The following is a 17,367-nucleotide window of genomic DNA, read 5'->3' as shown; positions in this document are numbered from 1 at the left end:
CCCTTGGTTTCACTGAATGTTACACACAATGATACAACAGAAGAAAAATGATATTTCAGTAATTCATGCATACTCATTTGTTAGATCAAATACTTCACACATCAGAAAGAGTTAGTATTCCAGCATGCTGTTTAACTTGCTCCTACCTTATCATTGGTGTCCAACACAATTGTGCTGTGCCTCCATTTTGTTAAAACTATTGGTTCTTGTAGCCTCCTGTCCAGACTCCTACTCTTTATTATATCTCTCTGCTGCTGTGGTGAAGCATTATACTAAAGAAGAGAAAAATCAAACTATAAGTAGAATCTAATTCATGCAAACAAGTCTTGGACATACCACTCATACACCTTAACAGTGCAAGCTTTCAGATTCCTGATATCATCAAGGGCGTGAAAATAGCCTTGGTTTTATTCTGCGTTTAGTCTTCAGAACTGTTCTTTTTGCTGTAGTCCTCTCCGAGGCAGTAACTAAGACTGGCCTATTGTGATAATGCTTTCCATTGGCAGATAGATATTTGATTTCTTGTGCAACAGCTTAATGCTGGTTTTGCAACCAACCAGCATATTGAGAGCCACCAAGGAATTAGAATAAATACAAGATGCAAACATTTGCTCTTCATATTGCACTGACAGTACTATACCACCTGTCCAGCTCTTGTGTAAGAAAAGGAAAACCCTATTATCCTGCGGTAAGGTATTTAGATTGAGAGTTATGATTGCCTGGATAAGATTCTCTCTAACCCAAATGGTTTGGGATGCCTAGAAGAGGAGACAGGAGGGTGAGGACTTGCTTTTTCAAAATAATCACATTAAATTACTTATAAAAGGATTTGCTGGTGTGGAATGTACATAAGCACAGAAAAGAAATATTTAGCAGAAAATAATTTTAAGACTCAGCAGAGCTGTAATAGCCAAGGAGAGAATGCATTTATCATAACATAGGTTTTCTAATAACTCAATAGCATCCAAAGATGTACAGGCTAAGAAAATGTGAAGGTCATGAGAAGGACCCAGCATTTAATTAGATCTCAGCATTGCAGCATACTTACCTGCCATTTTAAATCATCACCACCAACACTAAGGTAGCATTATAAAGAATTATAAAAATATTTCAACCAAAGTTTAATACTGAAAATACAAACAAGAAAAGACAACATCAACATATGGGGGTTTTAAGTCATTAAAAATCTCATTCTTTCTATTCCACATCAGAAGACTGAAGTCTGCATGTAGAAAGAATAAGGCAGCATTTGCGGAGTCATGTAAAGGACTAGAATCCACTGGGTAAGAAGTAACAAAGGAAAGTCAAGTGTCCTTTTTATTTAAAAAGGCTAAAGCAATAATCTTTGCAAGTACACTGAATTCTATAGTTTTGCTACCAATTCCTACTGTAAGCTCAGAGCCTCAGGACTTCAAAGACAGAATAACTACACCTACACATTCCAATGAAGCATGACAAGGTTTAACCTAAATAACATAAAAGCTAAGTTTAAGCTAAATTGCATAATGCAGTTACATTTATTGCCCAAATAAAGAACCAGCCTTACTACTGCCATGGCAGACACCATGTTTGTGTTAGCTTTGTATTTTACTATGAATAGAGTTAATGCTCCAATAAGTCAATAGATGCTTAAAGGTAAATAACTTAGTGTTTCATTAGATTATTTCAATATCCACAAGAGTCGTAAAATACTCCCAGGTGAATGGATCTTGCACTATTGAGGATAAAATTTGGTAGTTCACATACAGAGAGAAGCATATTTGTTGTCACTGGAGAAATTAACTTTCAAGATTGCACTGACTTTGTACTGGGTTCAGCACATTTACACTCACATGACAACAATGGTGAGGTTTAAGGAACTCTCAGTTTGTCCCCTTGTTAAATCAAAAGCTGAACCATCATTCATGCTGCAAGGAATCTAATACTAGCTTACTTTCTTGTGATGGGAATATCCACTCTGCAGATGTTCCTACAACTCAAAACTGCAGCAGCAAGATAATCAATATGCAGCAAAACTGCGCACCATACCACAACTAAAATCTAAACAATTTTCAACGAAACTATGTCTAAATTGAAGAAGGTTGCCAGAAACAGCATTCCTTGCAGCAGTTCCAACTCATTTAAGTGGGCAATTCAAACATATTTCTTGCTATGAAACAGAAATGTTTATTTCAGAAATAGATTTACAATTCAGTGACACTGGTGAGTATTATTTATGGAAATCCTCCATGCACTTTCCATTTAAGTAACTTGAGGAATTTAAGTTTAAGCAGTCAAAGACTTCAAGTAATTTATCTTGAATTTAAGTCTATGTTAAGAGTTAGAGTATGATCTATAGGTGATCTACATTTAAAAAGGTGCCTTTGATACCATCACAAGCCATAAGGAGTTAAACTTATCTAACAGACAACCCCCATCTTGAAGGGGAAAGGACCTGTAAAATAATATGAAATTCTAGTTTTACAAAACATTTAACAAGAAAGCAAAACAACAGTATATGGAGTTCATTAAACAAAACACTGCTAACAACTCAGGAACACTGATCTATATGCATCTTAGCAGCTTAAATAATTTGCATTGGTGATACAAGCAGTGTTAGTAAACTGGCAAAGTCTCTAATGGGAACATTTGACATTTTTGCCCCATTTTGTCACAACAGAGGTGTCAAGTAAGCATTTTTCACTCAGGTGTTTATGGGGTTTTTTTTGGTGGTTTGCTGGGGAGGGTTGAGGTGTTTTTGGGGTTTTGTTTGTTTTATTCATTACAACTAGTAGAACACACTACTAAGGGTAAAAAAGACAAAGCTTATATATTTCTGGGCTCAAGACAAGCCTCCACTTCTAAAATAAATGGATTGATCTGTGACTTCCAAAAAGAATCACAGTGAGATACAGATACTGTTTCAGATTCTGCATTATCCAGCTGAACTAGCCATCCTCTAGATCAGGTAGAGTCCACTGGCTAGAGAGAAGCAGCCAGAGCTAGTAGCCTAGCCAAGTCAGATGACACCACCCCTGCTACTCTTTGGTCTCCGCCGACCCAATCTTCTCTAGTTCAAAAAGCCTTGCAGAACCATTTCAGGTCAGATTCACTTACTGACACTCTATAGGACTCCTACCTGCAAAGCTGTTGCCTCTCCTACAAGCTTTTACAATGATACTTCCCCTGTTTATCAGCCACAATAAGCAACTAGGCTGGACTCTCCTTGCCTCATGCAAAAATCTTATTTTTATACAACTCAAGCAGGCTTTCTATGCCTAAGCCTTGGTGTAATCTTGAAGACTGATATCTGGCAAGGGCTGTACATTGCAATAAAACTGGCCCATTCAAGACTACACATTGCCTGGTAGGACAATCTCTGCTACACCACGTGCCTTAATACCATCTACTTAGGGTGCGATGTTATTTTCTTAATTCTAAAGCTTTTGATAATGTAGCACACAACTACAAATATACACACTACTGCTCCTTGAAAATCCTCCACAAACTCAAATTTATCCCATTACATTAACCCCTCCAGCACATCACCTAGGTTTGTTCCCCATTCCATTGGGAGCACCTCCTATACAAAGGGAGGACAGGAGCAAGTTGCTCATACTCTGACTGTGTGCACCAAGTAACCCAGACTTCTTGTAACAGCTCTTGGTGTAGGGTAAGGACACCAGTAGTGTAAATTTAGGTCATACAGGGTTACGTTCACTGCTGAATTTGTTCAATGCCTTCATCAGCTACTTAAAATCTTTCTTTGCCTCAGTATAAAATTTCCTAACCCTCTCAACTGGCCAAGTGATTTGTATTTCATTTTAACCTGATACATGGCATGGCTCAAGGCTCTGTCCTAGCCTAATTGTGACTGAAATAAATGTAACACCTCTGAGTTATTTGTAGCAGTTGTCCCCGTTTTTATGGGGATGACACAGATCTGTCAGCTTTAAGAAACAGAAAAAAATTGTTCTTGGTTTGCGTTAACAACATCCTCAGCCAAATGAAAGGAACTGGGTGGTTGAAGGGAGAAAAGAGTGGGAAGCAACAAACAATGAGAGTTAGTAAAGACCCAAAGTTAAGCGTTTTACTCTACCTTCTTGCAATCAGAGATCAAAACAGCAGCATTTAAAAATATTCTGATATCCTAGTACCCTTTAGCACCTTATGTACTCTACCATGTTATTTGTAGTTGTTCCAACAGACTGTCTGAAATGGAAGATTTTTAAAAAAAAAATTTAAATTTTGCCTCAGAACAAAACCACTCTTTAGTGCTACTACTGTCATTGGCTTTGAATAAACTTTTTTGGTGCTGTAACAGACATAACACCTATGTTATAGCTTTTGCTTTTCTTCTCAGCTAAATCAGTAACACATTTTTCTTAAACCTACATTAAAAAAAATCATTTTTGTCTTCTTAAAGACTTCATTCCCTTTCTTTCTCTAGGAAAGAAGATTCCTCACTCTCTGCCATAGGATGCCTGGGTGGCAGCAGTTGGAGGCACCAGCCGCACTAAAGGAACAGAATCTACACAAAACGAGGAGGCCGCTGGAACAAGCAGCTCTATCTCAAATGTACAAGTGACTGAAAGACACCTCTGGATAACCCACTTTATTCACTTTGCTACGACATCCATTGCCTCACCGAACCCTCACTGAGATCACTAAGACTGCTCCAAGTCAGCACTGATTGCCACAGGTCCTGCTGCTTGCCCAAGCAAAAGCTGGGGGCACTTTCCCCCCGCTCCTCATCTTACTTGGAAGGAGGGGAAGAAGGTGGGAACCACCAAACACCAGGACAAATGAGAAAGCCCAGACCAGGCCTCTTGAGTACAAATATACACATACATATCTCAGGTTTGTCATATCACTTGCGCTTTTGTCCTTAAAAAAACATCTAGATCCTCACATCAGCTGAGACTATCTCAACTTTTGCCAAGCAATCCCAAATTTTATGACGAGAATATGAAGATGATTCACTACTGCTAATGATACTGTTTAGTGCATTGACTTACAGTAGATATGAATGCCAACACACACAGTATGTTACCTCAAATCGAGTAGCACAGCTCAGAACAAGACAAATTTACCATAAGACAACCAGGCCCTATTTACATGTTCTCATCTTTATTTTCTTTCACCATTTCATTGCATGATATCTTCCTGATATTGCCTGCATCGTGTTTTATTGTAATTTTTCAGCATTCGGGTCTCCAGCAGGAAAAATCATTCACCTCAGTATCGGAATTGAGGCCCAACGTTGACAGTGCACAGAGAGTGAATTAACAGACTGCTGGTCTATTAAGACTGCCAAAAATGAAGCTCCTCCACCTAGCACATTCTCTGTGGATACAGCAAGGGCACCTAATGCTGCAGGAACTTCTGAGAAGAGAAAGTGCAACTGCAATATCACAGTCTGTAAATATTAACACCAAAGCTATGAGTTCACTCCAGAGGCTTACAGTGTACACATTTTCTTTCAAAGTCTACTCTTGGATCAGAGAGCTCAGTCAGAGGATGGCCAAGCATCATGCTATTATGCCAGATATCAACCTAAGAACGCATTTTGAAAATCTGAGACACCATTAATCTCTAATTCTTATTAGGTTGTCCTCTCTACTTCCCCTTTGAGCTCCTTATTCATTATTTATTACATAGTTTTCCTCACTTTTTTGTCATTTTGATAATTACCTTTTTTAAACTTTAGAAGTTATAAAGTTCTTATTCCTGAGATGAAGTTAACTTTTTTCCCCACTTAATACAAATGATTTCTCATTTGCTTAAATTATAAAACTCATATTAGAAAACTAGGTTTCTGGAATAGGGTTGTAGCCTTTTTCAACACAATTTAGATATTATTCATTCACTACACAGGAAATAAACATTTTTATCACAGTGATCTACACAGGAATGAACTTTTATTTGCTGGGGGTTTTGGGGGTTTGTTGTTGTTGTTTTAATAATTGGCAAGAACCAACAACTGAATGCAGCAGAATGCATAGGCATAGCAGAAAACTCAAAGTCTTTTGCAAGATATAGTACAAATTATGGTTAAAGATTATTATCCATTTTAAAGAATAATTCAGTATGTTCTTCTTTTCCACTGCAAAAAGCTGGGTCACACTCATCATGAGCCTTAATAGACCTTTCAGCAGTTGTCAAAGCTACTCCACCTGAGATGTCATTTTTAAGCAGAGGCATTCAGCTGTTCCTAGATGTTATTCAAATATACATGACTGGAGGGCTTTCTGTGAGACTGTCTGAAGTAATTTGTTTTGTAACTGCTCTCCCTCCCCAACACATACCCTCACAATTTTTAACACACAGACAAGAATACTGGAAGTGTTATTCCCAAGCATGCTCACATTTACAGTTAATGCTGTAACAGTGAAGATTTTTAATGTTATAGCATTAGCTCAGCTCATGTGCTATTCCCAGAAACCTTCAGATGATACCTAGTTCTAATGAAGTCCAGATTATTAAGAACCATCTAACAAAAGGATTCTCCTCTTTTTCTGGTTTAACAGCACTACATGACCATGCTATGCCATCACCTTATTTCACAACAAATTTTGGAAAAAACTGACCCAGAGTAGGGTTTTTTTCCTAGGAACTTAATTTTCATTTAAGCAAGAGTTACAATGCTGAAGTCTTTTTACAGTTTTCTCACCATTCATGAGAGTTTTCAATATAGATTATTTTTCTTCAAAGCAGTTCTGCAGTCTACATTGTCTTTCCAATTCATTTGTTTCTAAGCTCTTTTGGAACCAGCTTCAGTAAGATTTTCAAGAGACTAATCTTCAATCATGCTTCAATTACTCACAAGTGTAACATCTCTGCTGCATGCTCTTCAGATATACAGTTACATAAACCAGGTAAATCTTTTGCTGAAATATTTAATCTATTCCACAGTATTTAAAGATAAAAGCTAAGGATTTCTGGAAATACATAGGCTCTTGGATCATGAATACAAGAGTCAATTGCTCATTTACTTCTGTTAACCTTACATTTGCTGCCACCCAAGATTTACTAGTTTCAAGAAGGAATTAAAGAGTACATTCGGCCCAAATGGCTTATAAGAAAATTTTCAAGGAACATTTGTAACAGCAATAGGTGATGATTTTCACATAAACAAGAACTAAGGCATATCAGATCACAAACTCTGAAATGGATGCTATATTTCATTCTGTAGGTGGCTGTTAGTACAACAGAGCTCAGATATCTATTTAGAACCACTAGAATATCATGGACTAACACACAAATACTAGACCAAATCCCTGTATGTTTAGAACCACTAGGATATCATGGACTAACACACAAATACTAGACCCAATCCCTGTATGCTAATATGCCTCACGTAGCAGTTCTGGATTATCTTTGTGACTTATTGCAGTTGGATTAAAGCCAACTTAAATTGCTATTTAGTTCAAATCCAAATCCATTCTGTTTTAGTGGAAAGCAACTTCTTCACAGTCAAAACTTTCTGCATTGCAGAAGTCACAGAATGAAGTATGCAAGACATTATTTCCCAAAATTCACTTCCATTATACATACTGAACTAACAATTGCTTCTGGTAAAACCTGGTCTAGCAGATTTTCAGACTTCCAATTAATCTAATCACTAAGTAGCTTTTTAAAACCAATAGTTACAGATTATATTGTTAGGTTTATGTATGTTACAAAATTTATCTAACACAATCAGACCAACATACGAGAATTCACAAAGCTAACTCAACTCTTCAGTGACTCAGATACAATTCTTTTACCAACATAAGAAAACAGTCTAGTATATAGATCAGTTCATAAATTTCAGTGTAAATATTTTCTCACAAGTATTATGAAAGCACTATCTATTAGGGTTGCTCCTTTATAAGTGGAAGTGACTTCAGACACCAGGTTTTTGGACTGATGAAACAATAGAGAAACATGCTCTTTCATACACTTATGTACACAATTCTGTGTGAAACTTTTTTTTTTAATGCTGAACTTACTATGTAGGATTGAACAAACATCCTAACGGCAGGGAAGACATATACAACTACATCATTATGACAAATGTTCTATAGTTTTTTCAAAGTGAAAATGAGAATTACATAGTATTAGACCTCAGACCACCAACTGTCCCTAGCTCTGGCACTTTCATACAAATTCCCATTTTCATTATGAAATTAATAAATACCAGAACACACTTTTGGTAAAACTGTGTCATCCTCAAAGATACCACAAAACTCTGCTGAAACTTTTGTTTTTCAACACTTGTTTGTATAAGCATTTTGGAGGGTACTAAAAATAGACTACAGTTTCTCAGGAACATTTTGTAGTTAAAAAAAATTCTTTTTTCCTATAGAGGTTTTCTTTATCACAGCAAAATCACAGATACTATTCTTCTGCCTTGCATGAAAAGCTCAGTTCAGTAAAGATACAAGATCTTCTCTGACATCTGAATAGTTACATCTATTTTTCATGTCCTTGAGCATATTTTTTTCTCTTCACAATCAGAAATTCCACAAAAATGCAAGAAATAACCAAGTGCAATACATAAGTCCTCTTGTTGTGAATAACTCCCATTAAAGACCCCATAGAACTTTTATTGAGGAGGAGGGGAAAGCCCCAAGTTGTCAAAGTTTCTTTTTTAGGTCACTCACCTTAGGTAACTCCCATTCTGATCGGGAACCATCAGCACTGTAGTAGTATGGTCTACCTTGTTCATCTGCGTGTTTTATCCACTGTAGGGAAAATGCGATGATAGGAAATGTAATCAGAGTGACAGTCATAACAGTAACTCTCTCATACTTGCAATTTGAAGTTAAATTTTTAATAAAGTGCCATCCACTGCAGCAGCGTCTAGTGCACAGCCTCCATTAACTAACCAAGGTTAGTTAGCAACGAGAGCAACACAGTTTTCAGCTTCCTGAATTGGGTTAACTAATATTTTTTCCTTCTGTAACACCTCAGAACATAGTGCTGTAAAATCACACAAGAGATTGTGATAAACAGATATTTTTGAAGATGGCATATCTCACTCTTATTGACATTACAGTGTCAGTTTAAGGAAGCACAATCTTTGCATCATATCTGTGTAAGGATTTTATACATAAGATTACAGAATTACAAGAAGCTCAACCAGCAACTGCTGATAATTTAAGAGATAATTGCACTTGAACAACTCTGTTTTTAAAACATCAACAGAATATGAGATGCAGTTCCTAAATAAATTAAGAAGATAATATAATTTCTGTAACCTCTATAAGCAAGTCCCGCAATCAAAGAGGTAAAACTATGACAACTGTGACTTGTTATGCAGAAAGGAAAGAATCATAATGAGCAAAAGTCTACAAGATCACACAAAAATATGCACAGAAGCACTCACAGTAAGGCTCTTGGGTCAAGCAGGTTTCACGAGATTGCCTTCCAATGAACTGTTTGTGATAGGAAACACTGTTTCCTATCAATCCCAGTGTAATTAAAAAAAAGTTTGCATATTTGCCAAACCATAAGTATGTGCTCTACAGATGTTTAGCAGAAATAGAAAGCAGGATAAAGTTCCAAAACTGACATGAAACTCAATTATTTAAAGACTTCTTTCAAAAAAACTTGCATACATCAACTGGAAAAAAAAAGTAGTGCTATAATAGGATAGACAAACTACTGTTTCAATGAACACTAAGTTAAAAAAAAAATGCAACTTTAGTAAACAAGTAGAAAAAGGGACTGCTTTACAAATATAAACAAATATTGTCACTTATCCTATGTGGGAGAAATTTTTATTATGTGCTCAGAATCACAGTAAGTTGTCCGTAGCAATTAGATGATTAAAATAGAACATAAATCTGCTGATACAGCTGTAGTTAAATTAAGAAGTTTGTCTACATCTGAAAGCAGTACTGAAAATCTCTAGTAAACGATGAAACTGATAAAGCAGCATTATTTTCATTTCGAAACCATCCTAACTGGAATGCCTACGTAGACAAGAACAGCTCTTAAAAGACAGTAAGAAAAACACTATATTGGTATGAAGTTCTTTCCTGAAATGTAACTAAGAGGATAGGGGAGGGCAGGATTTTAAAAAAATTATACATTATATGTTCATTTAACATAACCTGATACCCAACTGGAAATAAGAAAACTTCTTCTAAATAACGAAGACCACACATAAGGAAAAAAAAAGTCAGGTCAGTTGCTAAATTTTCGTGCATATTTAAAAAACAAAAGAAGGTACTGCTGCGGTATGCTTTCCACTTCTAGAAACAAAATCTACATTTCTAACAGTGAATTAGTGGAAAAGATTTTGAACATGTGATGAGAAGAAGGAAAAAGTACCTTTTCATTAGTATAGTCATTGGTATATAAGGTTTGACCATGTTCATCCAACTCTTCTGACCAACCCTTTGGAGGAGAACCATACTGACTATCTGACTGGCTGTAACAAGAACTGTGGTCGTTTTCTTCTGATGAAAGATGCTACAAGTAGTCAGAAACATACAAGGCAGTTTTAAGAAAGAAAGTGCTTTAAAATCTGAAAGATCAAAGATTATTTGACTAGAAAGAGAATAGTATTAAATTCAGGAAGTTCATATTTTTATATCTTACATCAGAGAATAAGAGATGCATTTTTATAGTACAGAAATATTTGACAATTGCTAGGCAGTTTTCAAAGTATTTTCAGAACAACTGGTTTATACTGATAATTTTTTTTTTTAATTCTACTATACCAGATTTCAGCTACTCAAATTTAAATGCCTTTTTTTTTTCCAATCTAAATTTTATTTCCCACAAATTTACAGTACTGAATGATGAAGAGAGTTAGCTTTAGTAATCCGCATTGCCTCAAAAAACTTGGGAGACCTGCTACCTTGTTTTTCTGGCAACATCCCAACTTTCATACCTAAATCCTTTTCTCCCCTTCCCAAATAGTATCTGGAAACACAATAATCATTAAGGATAACTTGAAACTCCAGTTGCACCTTTGTAGGTCCCAGCACTTTAAAGTACTTATGCAAGGCATCCTAAAATATTAGGAATTTCCACTCTCCTCTTCCCAACTCTGAAGCGTGTGACAACGAGCAATGCAAAAGCAACACTTTCTACCAGGCACAGCTAGCTGAGGTGTAAGATCATTTTCTGAAGGTAGAAGTGAATTATAATGTAAGGAACAAGTTTGACGTGTAAAGCAGAAAAAAGATTTTGCACACACACGTCAAACAATTGTCAAACAATTTCTGTTCCCTCATACACCTTGTTCATCTCCTTGCTAATTTATTGTAGTATTATTCAAAGCATCCATTACATGCATAAAAAAAAACATCTCTCTGCATTTATCTCCCACAACAATATCTCTATGCCACAGTCTCCTGAGGAGTTCAGTGCAGATTTCCTTTCACGCTATCTTGGATCCTTGGCTAGTAGGAAGCATAACACTTAAGAGGGAACACATCCTGCTATTCAGAAATTACAATAGTTAACTATTGACTAAGGTTCAATAACACAAGTATAAGGGTTTTAAGGAAAACTATAAAGCAGAAGAAAGGCAGAATTTCAATTTTAAACTAGAAAAAACCTCCCCGGAACAACTTAAATCTTACCAAAAAATATCCAGGTATCAGAAACTCACTAGTTTTAAAGAGTCAGTGGTTTTAGAGACAACATGTTTAGTGACGTTTCCAAATGATTATTACATAGGTTTTGGGTGTTACCTTTCTGAGTACCTTACCACTTGTGTGACACAAACTGCCTATGCTGACATGAGCCAGCCTACCAAACATAGCAAAATCCATGGGAAATTTTCAGATCATTAATAAAGTAACATGAAAAAAAATGTAAGCATCCTCTGCAGCCTACAGAAGGCAAGAATGTAAACTACAGATTAAACAATGCTGCCTCTCTTGCTACCTCTCTAGCACATGGGGTAACATGAAATTCTGAAGTGCCAATTCCTAACCACTGGGGGAAAAAAAAAAGTTTTCAGTCCCATTTTTTATGCTTGAAGAATTAAGACTGAGGAGTCGATAAGAGTGCTATTGGCCCCATTTGAACTACTGTTTTATAAGATAGCTATATTGTATACACATATTTAAGTTTACATCATGTTTTAATGGTTAAATATTAAGTGCATTGACATATGTTCAAACAAAGTAGTAGACTTTGCACATTATTAACAGGAATTACGGCCAAATAACATAATGCATTTGTATTTGCCTCTTCCAAGCAACTCCTGATACTGAGGAAACACTGTAGACATGTAAAACTAAACAGAAGACTTCAAAATGAAAATTCTCCTAGGAAGAACACTGTTGTTCAGTAAGAATGACTGTTAATGCGTCTATCTGTAAGGCAACCATATAACAATAGTCTTGATGCTTCCAGACTTAACTACTATCACCTACCTTTGCAGACCTAAACTTAAACAAAATTCCTGAGTTGTTACAAAGTTTGCCAAGCCAAGGCATTCCTTGTCCTTCAGCTAGTAGGAACAACTGCTCAAGCTGCATCAACAGGGGTTAGAGAACACTGGCCAAACCACATTCAACAACTTTCAATTTAACTTTCAACACTTTTTCAGTATTAAGTGCCTACATGCTTTTTATGTAGCATCCATGCTTTCCTGTGTCCCATCCCCAATTATACTATATCACATTTAAATAAAGCCATCTTAAGCAGGCAGCTGCCCAACCTTACACCTTCTAAGAACTTTGCTATGACACTAAAGAGAATTACAGAAAAGGTCCCCCACATCATCACTTCTACTGTCTGTCTTGGCTTTTTTCCATTTACATGGAAAATTCTTGAGGGCAGACACCAGTTCATCACCATGCATTTAATAAAAAAAGGAACAGTTACAGTCTCTCTTCTATCACTTAACCAGTCTAGTTGTGAAAGTTACTACTACTTCTAAAAATCAAAATAATAAGAAAGAATACTTACTAATTAAAGGAGCTAGCATCCCTTTATCACCCTTTGTTTACTTTGAAACAAGAAAATGGGGAACAAAATTGCATCTTAGCCACATGTTTTAAATGTAGTTTTCAATTTAAATGAAATCCTGTTGCTTTTCTACAGCTTGCTGGTTAATTTGTTGGTCTCTACTTCACATTATGGTCTCCTAGCTAGGTATTAGAATTTTGCCCTTCCCTGATATGATAACATCTCATTCCTTTTACAGTACATCTTAATTAAATCACTTTACTGACAAATTTCTCCCAGTTACAGTTAAGCACTCCTTCCTCAAATACATTAACAAGTCACTACCTCTGATAAATTTTACCTGTAATTCCAAAATCTTATACACTTTCCTAGAGGCCCTGTTGACAGGATTTTACGGCTTCCCCCTACCCCATCCAAATAACTCCCATAACCTACAACTGTTTTCTTTGTGCCGTATCTGTTAACAACAACTTTGACAAATTAGGTACAATTTTGCCCCTTCCTAATTATCCAATAAAATTCAATTTCTTAATCACATAGTTCTAAGACCAACTATAAGCTATTTCATGTTCTAATATATTACACATATATTAGAATATATGATCATTCACAGTTCTCATTTTTACATCATCTTGCCATTTTGCCACCTAATACAATACAAGCTACTCTGAGGACAAATCAGTAGAGATACAACTAGCATTTAACTTTCCTGCATATGCTCTTTTATTACTAAATCTGAAGGGAAGGAGCATAACTCAGACTAGCGTATAAAAGCCAACTTAACTTCATTCTAATAAATTAATCTGTTTTTACTAATTATTAAGGCATATTTGCTCTAAGTCTTCACAAAACAAAATTTGGGATGTCCTATATTTTACTATAGCTTAGGCTAGGATCTCAACCTTTACTCTAAATATTTTGGTTTAAGTACTCAGAGGTCAAACAAAAGGGTGAACACAAACAGTGGAGTATGAAGTACACTCCCAAATGCAGAACAGAAAAGAAAGGAAGGGGAAAAAAAAGGCAGCTTCAAAAACAACACAACTGCTTGAAAGTGGATTGACATGACCGTGCAACATATATCTCCCTAGACTCAAACTTTGATAACCCAGTCAGAGAGGACACAAATTACTTAAGGAACTTGTGCTACTGGAAATGCAAACTTATGTCAAGTTAAAAATTAACCAAAACATGCATCATCCATTGGTCTTACTAAGACTGAAATCTTGATAGATCTAACTGTCTGAAGGCCAATCTGTGATACCTCAAGCATCACAAATAAACAGAAGAACTGACCTGAAATAATTTATGGGCAATAAAATAAATTAAAAAAAAATATCAAACTTTCCAAACATGCAACCATGTGGTGAAGTTGTGGTACAGCTATGAGAGAGTCAGAGCTATCATTTGCAGATGGGGAAGGAGAAAGAACTATTGGAAGTCCTTCCACGAAAAGAAGGAAGAATGACAACAGAAAATCAGTTACACTTGCTACAGGGAAAGTTACTACTGAAAAAATCAATCACTTTATCCAGACTAAAAACAGAACCTCATCCAGCAAAAGAACAGCCAGTGAGAAAATAATAGAACATTGGCAGAGATACCAAAGTGACAACCACAAACATTTCACCAGTTTACCTGTTGCTGCCACTAGCCTGTGGCAAGAAAATTTGGCTGTTTAAATGCCTGCGGATGTCACAGCTGCTATGAAGGTCACTGCCAAAGGCAATGAAAGGGTCCCTTTTTCCTTTGTCTCCTGTTTCTGGCACTACCATCCCAGAGGTAGACTTCTGTGACAGGGATTCCAGCAATCTAAAATTTCTGAGCAGTCCACAACTAAATTTTAAAACTAAACATTCTGATAGGCTCAGGAGGAAATCCACCTAAACTATACATATTTGAAGAGGGTATATAAAAGTGAAATATGTAGAAGATTTCTTGATAAATGTTTGCTTTTTCTTTCAATCAGGAAACTGATTAACCCAAGTACTGTTTGAACACAAGAGCACTATTTTAAGTGTATTTAAATAGTAATATCCATCTCCCACTGCAGTTCAGATAAACACACACCACTGTCTGGCTCTCCCTAGCAACTGGCTGCACAGAATATATCTGCACCTCAAATATTAGCCCAAATCATCTTTTAACATAAATAACTCCATGATAAACTTCAACTCTCTTAAGCAAGGTCTGCAGCAAAGCTTTGCCAAAAAGTTTTGCAAAAGCAACAAAAAAAATCCATTGTGATACCTAAAGAATATGTTTATGGCCTGAATGTAATTTAGTCAAAAGCTCCTACAGCTAATTGCCAAAAGCTAGGGTGGATTTCCTCCCCCATCAGTATTTGCTACCCTTGCACCTAGACACTTGGCTAGGCAGAGCTTCTAACACAGTAATTTTAATGTTCTCCTCTTCTCTAGAATATCATTCACAGAACGAAGAAAAGGATTTTCTCAAAGTTAACACAAGTTGATAACAAAATATTTCTCCTTTAACTGCCCTTTCTCCTAGATTGTTCTACAGCAACCCAAGGCAGAAATCATTGACAAGTGTGTAAATTCAAATCTCTTCAGCAAATGGTTAAATAAATTGCTGCAACAAGTTATCCAGCTAAACTTGCTTTTTATATTCACTATAATTATTCCACCTCTTCAAGAATTCATTAAATAAAACTCAAGTTTGAACAGTCACATATGCCACTTAAAAAAAAATAAAATTTTAAAAGAATCATAGAATATATAAATTTTTAATAGTATAAATCTAAGTATGAAAATAAAAATCAATATATTTTAATTTGATAGAAGCTTCAATTACGCCAATATTTTTGATGCAGATGGAAACTGCTGTGAACTCCATTAAGTCTGGTTTTGAGTCCAGAACTCTGGAGTTCTCTACATCCATCTTAACCTCTAAATCCATCTTAATTCCTCCCTCAAAAATATTTTCCTCTATAAGAAAAGCATCTCATATTCAAATTTACTGCCACAGCATTAACCAAGCAGTAGCAAACACCTGTATATCCCCTGCCTTTGTTTTACTGTGTATTTAACTGATATTGATAACAATAAAAAATTCCCCTTGCCTTTTTCAATGCATCCCCATAAATCCTGCTGCTAGAAGCACTGTCACATTCCCCCTCCTTCTCCCCCCCAAAAATGTGGCAAATACACTGGGAAAGAGAACGCACTCCATGTCAGAGAACTTAGAATGGTTGTCTTACTCTATCATCATTTATAGTCCTATTAGTTTCAAAATATCTTAGTTTTCCTTTACCTTTAAAGGAAAAGCTGCAATACCTGCTGAGGGACTGTAAGGCATTTTTACAACTCACTCCTCTTGTACACAGTTCGTGTATGCATTCTTCTATACAAAAGCGACTGAAAAGCTAAACTGTTTACTGCTTCATACCAAGACACATGACCAGAAAGACAAATGAAGACACTCCTTGACACCTTGAAACTCAGCGATACCAAATTCCATAGCAAAACAGCATTCATATGCATTACAATCTCATTGCTTGTGATCTCAGAAGGAACTACCTCATGATCTGCATGGCTCTGGGAATCCCCTTTATTAATGCTTGCATCTCGGGCCCACCGTGGAGGTTTCCAGGTTCGTTCCTGTGATCCTCTGTTGTAGTAATAACAGCGTCCTGTCGTATCTTTATGAGTTTCCCATTCCCCATTTATTTGGACCGGAGCACTTGTAGGTAGTGGTGGAAGTGCAGACTGAGATATTTTCAGTTCTTGTAAATTAGCATAAACTGGTGAATCAGGCCTCCCTTGGCTTGGTGGAGTAGTTGGCTATTGAGAGAAGAAATGTATTGTTAAAGAGCAAATGAGTTTTAGAATGCTCCCTTGCAAATCAGAATATATTACAGTAGTTAAACAAACCAACAAACTCCCTTTTTTGTTGTTAAGTACAAAAGCACAAAGGACAGCCACAAGATGCTGGGACGTGAAAAAATGAGATTATTAACTATAAGGTAGATAGCACAAGCTATATTTATTTAATACTGAAACAATTTTTCAGCATATCTCCAGACGACAGCTGATAATTATGTCTTACGGTGGATTTGAAATACACTGGCATCATCACGAAAATAATTATATCCTTGCCTTATTGAAAAACTTCAGCTTTACAGTTCAGGTATTGCTCAGGAACTGTGAGTAATGTGATCTTGTTGAAGACAAAACATAGCATTTCTGAGATGCCACTTGTTAAGCAAAGATGGTTCCCCAACCTTTCTCCCTCACTGCTAGTACAGATGATGGTGAATGTAAAGCAGCACTTCTATCTTCTCAGGCAGATCTAAACAGACAGTTCAGTTAGAAAGATGAGCACAATGTTGTGACTATGAGACTCTGGAAAACACCTGGACAGTTTACCTGTAGGCCCTTCCAAACAGATGCTTATTTAAATATTTTAGGCAACATCACCGAGTGTTCTAACTACCACTCTCTT

The 17,367-nt window shown here is 36.2% G+C and overlaps 1 protein-coding gene across 12 annotated transcripts in view; it reads right to left on the bottom strand.

Moving 5' to 3' along the window:
* Positions 1 to 17,367, bottom strand: part of ARHGAP12 (Rho GTPase activating protein 12) — an 80,275-nt gene that overhangs the window by 28,963 nt on the left and 33,945 nt on the right. For 6 of the 12 annotated variants that reach the window (XM_075046341.1, XM_075046332.1, XM_075046345.1 and 3 more), the window contains exons 3-6: positions 16,443 to 16,706; positions 10,303 to 10,443; positions 8,628 to 8,708; positions 147 to 272 (exon numbers count right to left, since the gene is read on the bottom strand). The exons of 1 other annotated variant lie outside the window; for it this stretch is intronic. In XM_075046341.1, the coding sequence (XP_074902442.1) occupies positions 147 to 272; positions 8,628 to 8,708; positions 10,303 to 10,443; positions 16,443 to 16,706 (612 nt within the window). The remainder of the gene's footprint in view (positions 1 to 146; positions 273 to 8,627; positions 8,709 to 10,302; positions 10,444 to 16,442; positions 16,707 to 17,367) is intronic. 5 more of the 12 variants (XM_075046367.1, XM_075046374.1, XM_075046399.1 and 2 more) reach the window with 3 other exon arrangements.

The sequence above is a fragment of the Buteo buteo genome, chromosome 2 (genome assembly GCF_964188355.1).
Source record: "Buteo buteo chromosome 2, bButBut1.hap1.1, whole genome shotgun sequence".
NCBI classification, from domain to species: Eukaryota; Metazoa; Chordata; class Aves; order Accipitriformes; family Accipitridae; genus Buteo; species Buteo buteo.
Note: the sequence above shows the minus strand (reverse complement) of the source record. Positions and strands in the feature narration are given on the sequence as shown.